This window comes from Haplochromis burtoni, unplaced genomic scaffold (genome assembly GCF_018398535.1).
Source record: "Haplochromis burtoni strain Fernald_Lab_line unplaced genomic scaffold, NCSU_Asbu1 Contig_206, whole genome shotgun sequence".
NCBI lineage: Eukaryota > Metazoa > Chordata > Actinopteri > Cichliformes > Cichlidae > Haplochromis > Haplochromis burtoni.
In genome coordinates this window covers 941,390-949,707 of record NW_024582567.1, presented here as the reverse complement: position 1 = coordinate 949,707, position 8,318 = coordinate 941,390, and the positions used below count along the sequence as shown (strand labels likewise).

Here is an 8,318-nt window from a genome sequence, read left to right as displayed (position 1 = left end):
GGGGGGGGGGGGACCCAGATGGCTATCATTACTGCAATTATCTACAGAACCACAAGAGGTCACTAAAGAGCACACAGGGGTCTAATATTTGTCTTCATGAGCTCCTACCAAAACTAGAGGTGTCTTTCTATACAGTGCCTCTTACCCTGTAAATATAATAATTGTTTTATTTTCTTCCTCTGTCTGATGTCATTCACAAATAATTTAATTTGTTATTGACAAAAATTATGTTAAATGGAGTATCATAAGAATCTGGTCACATGGAGAGAGTTTGACTTGCACACAAGAGCCTGTGATCTAGATATGAGGCAGCTGATTCCTGCCGGTTCCCAAGATACAATTTTCTTTATATAGTTCTTCATCACTGCTGAGTGAGCACAAAGATTCACACGGGCAATGGTTGGAATTCATCTTCATCTTGCAAGCCCCACAGGTACTGCATATGCTTGTGACTTGGGTAGAGATTTGGTCAGAGAGTGAAGTGAAGTGGCCAGTAGGAATGGCAGCAATATTCTTACATCTAATAGAAATATGTTGCATTGAGGCACAGATGACTTATGCGAAAAGATTTCTCATCAAACCCTTAATAAAGCATCAGCTTTGTTGGCCATGAAAAAGAATCATCCCCCTGCCTCTTTTCTTTAGTCCATCTTTCTCACCATAGAACCACGCTATACCGATGGCTTCAATAAGCACTCCAAACAGAATTGATGTTCCTGCTGCAAAGTGGTCCAGCAGAGTAAACACATACATCCCTCCCTGGAGAGGAAGAGGAGAGAAAGAAAATAATGCCTGTAAGTTTTCTACTGTTACCTTGTTTTTAGACAGTTTTGCAGATATTATGTCTGTACGTATGCAAACACTAGAGTTTAACCACAGCACAAGGATAAATTCTAACTAGCACACTAACATGATGTGCATGCCATTAAACACAGACTCCTCAATAAGAGACTTACATTTGTAACACAGAAGAGGGAGATGAGAAAAGTGGAAACAACAATAAAGAGGGTGAACAGCTCTCTGTGCTTGTGGAGGAATTTGAATTCATCAATTAGTCCCGTGATCACTGATTCCATGCCACCCATCTACAACAAAAAACACAGCAGTTAGAAAGAAAGACAAAGTCAGTCCTGAGCTGTTAAGTCACTGAAGAGGTCCGTCGATGCTTGGATAGTTACTGCTCCTAGACTATATATTTGAGAGTAATGAAAAACAGTAATTTGGCACAGAAAAGGTATGCTATTTGGCTGACCAAAGGGATGTAACTGTGAGTGTCTGTGTGGATACTCACTGCACTGTCAATGCCCAGAGTCAACAGCATGATGAAGAAGATAACTGCCCAAACTGATGACCCGGGTAGTGTTGCAATGGCTTCGGGGTAAATGACAAACACTAATCCAGCGCCTAAAAGAGCACAAAAACCATGAAAAAAAGAGCAAAGGTGAACGGCAGCACAAAACAAAATGTAGTGCTCAAACTATTTCCCCTTCTAGCAAATATAAAATAAAAGTAAAAGAGGAGGTAGAACAAAAATGGATGTTGTAGATTAGCCAAAATCAACAGCCTTATAACCTTCTCGTCAGTTTTATGACATTTTAAACTCAAAATTAAACAGTTTACAAAGCTTTGCATAATCAACAATAAACAATCATACCGTCTCTTGCAACTTTGTCTAGAGCCACGTTGTGCTTTTGGGACATGTACCCAAGGAAGGAGAAAACCACAAAGCCAGAGAAGAAACTTGTTAAAGAGTTGATGGAGCTGGTAATGATGGCGTCCCTGGATCAATAAAAGAAGGCAGAAACACGATAGTCCATAATAAGAATGTAAAACACTTTGTCAATATATCATCAGCCAGCACACAGTCAATATCTACATAACTGACCAGACCAGCTGTGAGTCAGGTATGCACTTAAAAAAAAATTATGTACAGGCTTGACATCAGCTTAGGAAACCTTTGACTGATCTAGATCTAGATAGATTGCTCTGTCAGATTTTCAGTATCTTGCATCATGTGACAAACTAGTGAGTTGTTCTTTTCATTAAAAAACAAAAAAACAAAACAGCAATTACCTTCTTAAGGTTAAATGGTACGTTAAAAGCGAGTTTATGCTTTTATGGAATCCTCGAAGTGTTAGTTATCAGAAGCATTTTTTTAAAGGGCAAAAAGGGGGAGATAAAAGCCACCTGTGGGTCGCAGATGATTTTCAAAGAGTGCAACAGTTTTGATTGGTGTAACATCTAAAGTAGTCTGCTGCGCAGCTTGGTGTCAAAGACATAGAGGGTTTCAAGGAGCTTCAAAGGTTATTGTAATTCACCTGCTTATGTTGCATGTGTGCTTGCAGAATCAGCTTCCCCACCTCCGTGTGCCTCCGTGAATTCCCACCTGCCTCTCCCCGTGTATCCGTACCTGTAACAGTTGTTGCTGAATTTGTTGTAGCTGGAAAAGGCAATTAGCACACCAAACCCCACTCCCAGCGAGAAACAGATCTGCGTTGCTGCCTCAATCCAGACCTGGGGAGAGAAAGAACAAGCGCACTTGTGTGAAGCGGCAAACAAAAGGCACAGGAGAGGAAAAAAGCCATTATTAGAGATAATTGCAGGAAACTCATTCAACAGCAGCAGATGAAAGACGCTTGTGAATACGGGGGGTAATTTTGCAAATTACTGCTCCATGCATCTATCTAATCTAATTCTCCAATTGCTCCCGTGCATCTCTCAATCTCTGTCCTTGCTTTCGCTATCATAAATGAATCCTTTAGTCACGCATGTGGATTTATTGGGACCCTCAACACCTAGTGTTAAGCTAAATTAGATATTTATATTGTGATAGGAAGTTTCATGGATAAGAAAAATATTTGAAATGAGTGACACAAGTAGTTTTCTCAAATTTCTTTATTGCCTCCAGGGAAGGTAGCAATTAAAACAATGCTGTGTTTACTTGCACTGAAATAATTCCACATTCAGGCTTTTGGCACAATAAAATTAAAGGGTTAATTTAACAGTAGACATAGAGGATAGCAATAGTAGAGCCCAATGCTCTTGTTATGCTTCTTGTTTTTTAAGCAAATAAAACTTCATTATGCTTTTTTTCTGTTATCACTGTTTCAGGTTCTCTTAATCTGTGGACATGAGCTCAGAATTTTATGTGTCAACATTTTTTGTGTGTGAGCAGGTCTGTTGTCTAAATCACTCTTTGTGGAACCATAATTAAACTAAACTAGACTAAAATAAAATAAACTAAGATAAAACACAGATTTAGACTTTCTTTTATTGATGGCCACTTCCATCTTTTATATACAGCCTGTATTTTCTACCCTTTTTTCTGAGTTGTTGTTTTGTTTTTTTCTGTTTTGGTTATTTATCTCAGAAAATCTATAACTATGCCAACAAATCTACAGCTATAAAATACTTTCTTGGATTATGTTATATCACATTTTGGGTTGATAAGAATATCATTCATCAAGATCTAGGACTTTAAATGCTAAATTTATCAGCGTTAGTTGTTGCAGTATGTGTTGGTTTTGACCTATACACTGGCTTTGCATTGGATGTCAAGCAACAGGTATAAGTTACAATTCCCTGCCATGAGAACTCCTGTTAAGCACAGTAGTATGATATGTTAAAAAAAAATTGTTGTAGTTGTGCATTCTTCATTTTTTAGTATTGGAGTCTCTTTACATGCAAGTGTAAAAATTAAATACCGGAAATACAAGTGAAAATGTAAATAAAGCCACAGTATTTCCCCTCATACTATATCTTCTTCTTGTGGAACACTGTCACTCTCACTTCACTTGTGTCTCCTCTTTCTTCTTTTGGCGCTCACCTTGGCGTCACAGAGTCTTAGGAAGTCCACAGAGAGGTAGGCCTTAATGCCATCAATGGCTCCAGGCAGGGTGACTCCGCGGAGCAGCAGCACAGTCAAGACCACATAGGGCATGGTGGCTGTGATCCACACAACCTGAAAGAGTCACACAAGGTACACACACACACACACACACACTCACATGATACACACAAGAAAAAGATACATGCATGCAGAACAATCATGCATTTAAAGATGGTGCTGCATTTGACTGCTATGCTGTTAAAGTCACTGTGCACCATGACTCACTTAGATTTTTAGTTTTGCAAATATAACAGTAATTAATGTCTGCTATCTTATATGTTACCTTGCCAGAAGTCTTGACTCCCTTCCAGAGACTGAAGTAGAGCAGAACAATAACCACAGCTAGACAGGAAGTCAGCTGCCAACGTGGACGACCCAGGTTATCAATGCCGTTACTGTCCTGGATATGGAGTACTGCCCTTCTGAGAAAGGAGAACATTCAAGCAAGAGGCATGGTGACTCCTAAATCACCATTTAGTGTACACTGACTGTCTTGTATGTATGAGCACATTCAAATTAAGAAAGACTTCACTTAACAGAGGTGTGAAGAGACAGGATGAGCTCAAGAATACTGGCCTAAAAAGCTGTCACCAGAATTTCATGTCACACATTGTTGACACCAATCCATCGTCTGCACTGGGCTTAACATTGTAGCTAATTTCTGAGTTTTTTAGTTACCATAGTTACTGCACTAAATCCAAAGGGTTCCCTTTTTTTCTGACGAGAGCTTAGCGTCTTAAAAAAAAGAATAAAAAGAACATATGCAACAGAAAGTAAAGCAACACCTCTGTTGACTTCTCTCCAGACATTTAAAAAGAAAAAAAAATAACCTATTTTATTATTTCTGTCATGAAAATGTATCAACACCAATTAAATATATGTTTAAATATGTTCCATATGAACTACAGGACGTAAAATACCATTACTAAAACACACACATCTAAAGTACATACAGTACTGTATGTACTGAGTAGGATATTCAGGGTTCACTGATTCCAGATGTAATCATAATAACTGCTGCAATCAAGATAAAAATGACTAAAGTTCATTATAATATTATTATTCATATCAGAAACTGAAGTATAAACTAGGCTCCAGATACCCTTCATAAGATTGGTTTTACATCCAGTCCCTGTTTCTGAAAGATGATACTTGAGCTTCACCTAAAGGGAGATTTGAGACCTCAGGCTGTCTGACCAGATGCTGCACCAAGTGTCGCTACATCTGTTGCAAGTGCTGAAAATAATGCATTATAATGAATTACATTATCACAAATGGCAGCTAAGATGGGAAAACTGCCTAAAGGTGACAACGTTCAAAGTCTACTTTATTCTAGATAGTTACCAAGCATGTGTCACGTTAAAGACTAAATTCAGTGGATATTGTTTTTGCCTTGATCCATAAATTTAGAGGCAGCCTAACAGATGAGACTAAATAAGATCAGCCAATTTTCAGCTGATATAGTCAAATTGTCTGCAGGTGGTTGTGCATAAATAGCCCACTGCCATTTTATCTAACGTGGATGAAATACTGCATCTGTCACAGCAGAACAACCCCTTTCACATGCTGAAATAGGAGACACCTGGTCAGCTTCATAAAGGAAGGCAATATTGGCTAAATGCAGCCAAACTGTGCATTTCTGATTCTCTGTTATAATATATCTCAGCTATTTAGGCTGCAAAGGCATTCCATTACTGCACTCCAACCAAACACATCATACCTCATGCAGTAGACATGTGCAGGACTATCTAAGCAACCTTTTTTACTCCTTACAAATAGTGTGCTAAAGCTGAAGATCAGGCCAACTTACTCAAAATACTCCTGAGCTGGGGTGGCTTTGTAAATGTCACTGACTGAGCCGTTGTCAGCCCAGTCGGAGCAGTTTGGACTGTTCCACGTGTTGTTGCAATGAACCCACGGTAGCTCGCCAGTGAAAGAGGAGAAGAGGTAGAACATTGCCCATGAGATGATGACGTTATAGTAGAAACCAACATAGAGGGAGATGAGGATCACTGTAAAGCCTACGCCTGTTGAGGGAAACATAAGTTATGAATATCATAGACACTAAGGATACAATACTGAAGAATATTACTACTAATACTAATAATATTACTGTCTTTCTCGTGACCAGACATAACATATTGTTAGTGCACACCATAAAGCACACTGTGAGTATACAGTAGCCAGAGTAGCCAGTGCTACATGCCTGCAGTCTCACAAAAAAAGAAACAACCTTCAAACGCTGCCTCTTTATGCCTTAATTATCAATCCATCTACCCTTTCTGTAAATCAGAAACAATGTCCACTCTTCTAAGGCTGTATTTAAATGTTAACCTTTGCTAGGAAGCATAACTGCAACTGTGCCTTATTGATTTCTTTGTAATGTGGATGTGATATTTGTCCAGGGAGCCATGTCTCTTATTAGCGCCACATGCGGCCGTGCTATCTCTCAATCTCCCTTCACCAACCCTTTCCAAGTCCTTTTTTCTTCAAATGGATTGATCCTGGGAGGAAACCAGCTTTTTGATCAGAATAATTACTGTCAATACGGGCATGTGTACGTGTATTTGAATAATTACTGTTATCCCCCTGCTGAGAGACAGAGAGAGAGTGAAGCGTGTGATTAGAACGTCAACGTACTCTGTGTGGTCCCTGACAGACGGCACATGCTCCAAGGAACACACATAGACGAAAAACACGAAGCAACACGTACACACTGCGGGCCACCTTCAGACCAACAAGGGCACGATGCCACACAAGACAGCCTTATGGCTTCTCACTGTGGAGCAACAGATGGTCTGCTGTTATCAGAGGTAACTTCTTCTAAAAAATCAAAGGGAATTCAGAGAAAGCGACGGATGAATGCACACAAATTAAAGCTTGTTTAAAAAGCGTAAAAAACAGAGCCAAGTAAAGTGTATCATTATATTTTCAACTCATGACTTTGCTTAGAAACGTGAGTCGGACTTCATGTTTGTTTCTCCATTAGTGTATGTTTGGATGGCATTTCTCCTGAACTGCGCTTTGCTTAACGGTGTGTTGAAAAGTACCCAGAACAAGCATCAGCCAGTGTTACCTGCCACTGGGTGACACAAAAGGATGCGGACAATCAGAATAAAAGTCTAAAAGCCCAATTTTCACTTGCTTTCCATGTGAGTGCCAGCAGAACCTGATGTTCCGGGAGGGATAAACAATGCCTGTCGCTGCTCAGCTCAGAGACAAGCAGACAAAAGAGACTGGCATGTGGACAGGCAGGCATGTGGGCAGGCAAGCAGACAGAAAGACACGTAGGGATTAAAGGGAGAATGTTAGCAGACAGACAGCCATGTAGGCAGATGGACATACAGAAAAATGTAACTCGTCCCATGATACATTTATTACATTCCTAAGAGGGTGTGCGTATATCCTCGAGTGTTTGCATATGTGAGTAAGGGTCTGTCACATTTGATTTTACCTTCATACATTTTACTTTCCTACCTTTAAATATGGGGCATATCTTCCAGACTCCTGCTGCCCCCTCTCTGTTATACTGACCCAGAGCCAGCTCCATGTAGAAGAGTGGCATGCCTGCTATCACCATGAAAAACAGGTACGGCACCAGAAATGCACCTACACACACACACACACACACACACACACACACACACACACACACACACACACACACACACAATTTTAAAAATAAATACATTTATTTACTTATGTCTTGCAGACATGTTCACACATGTAAATTCAAAGAACAGCATCAGTTTAGTGCCAGTTTACAGGATCATATGCAGTGTCAACGCAGATTATGAAAATGTAGTATTTAGTATTTTTACATTTTTCTTTCTATGTCAAACTGCCACTGTACGATAGACAGCCCTCTTTACTCTAATAATTGACTATTCTAATAAAATGAAAACACAATTTTCAAAAGAGGGGGCTCATATATAAAAGTGTAGTTTGTCTTTGAAGATAAAGTTTATGCCTCTGACAGAACTTTTGTCATATTTCCTTACATACATATTAGACTTAGCGACGTGAAAGGCTGTGTGTTAGTCTTGACCATAGCTGCAGCATCATTTACAGCTCTTAAACATAATGAGAGCTCCATGTTAAACAGCCATAATTAGTGACACTGATTGTTAGAGCTAATCTATTCAGAACAGCTGTGGTGGTTTTTCCCCTATTTTGATCTCTGTAAAGGGTTGAAATAAGACGAAAACAACGGCCATCATACACACAGATCTGAAGCACACACAAACATGTGCATGTAGTACATGCATGCATAAAGTACTTTAGCCTGTAACTAATTCCTCCTTTTCTCTGCCTTCTTCTCTCTCTGTTTCATTATTTTTCTTATTTGCCTTTGCTCCACACAGTCACCATGTTTATGCCCTCCTACCCCTCTCAATGTGGCAGACTAATCCCCTGGACTGGGGCAAAA

General features: G+C 39.6%; 1 protein-coding gene across 1 annotated transcript in view; it reads right to left on the bottom strand.

The window, feature by feature from the left end:
* Positions 1-8,318, bottom strand: part of slc6a3 (solute carrier family 6 member 3) — a 13,353-nt gene that overhangs the window by 3,285 nt on the left and 1,750 nt on the right. The window contains exons 4-12 of the mRNA XM_005936027.3: positions 7,367-7,498; positions 5,700-5,916; positions 4,173-4,311; positions 3,827-3,961; positions 2,411-2,514; positions 1,655-1,779; positions 1,292-1,404; positions 957-1,085; positions 660-759 (exon numbers count right to left, since the gene is read on the bottom strand). Of these exons, the coding sequence (XP_005936089.1) occupies positions 660-759; positions 957-1,085; positions 1,292-1,404; positions 1,655-1,779; positions 2,411-2,514; positions 3,827-3,961; positions 4,173-4,311; positions 5,700-5,916; positions 7,367-7,498 (1,194 nt within the window). The remainder of the gene's footprint in view (positions 1-659; positions 760-956; positions 1,086-1,291; positions 1,405-1,654; positions 1,780-2,410; positions 2,515-3,826; positions 3,962-4,172; positions 4,312-5,699; positions 5,917-7,366; positions 7,499-8,318) is intronic.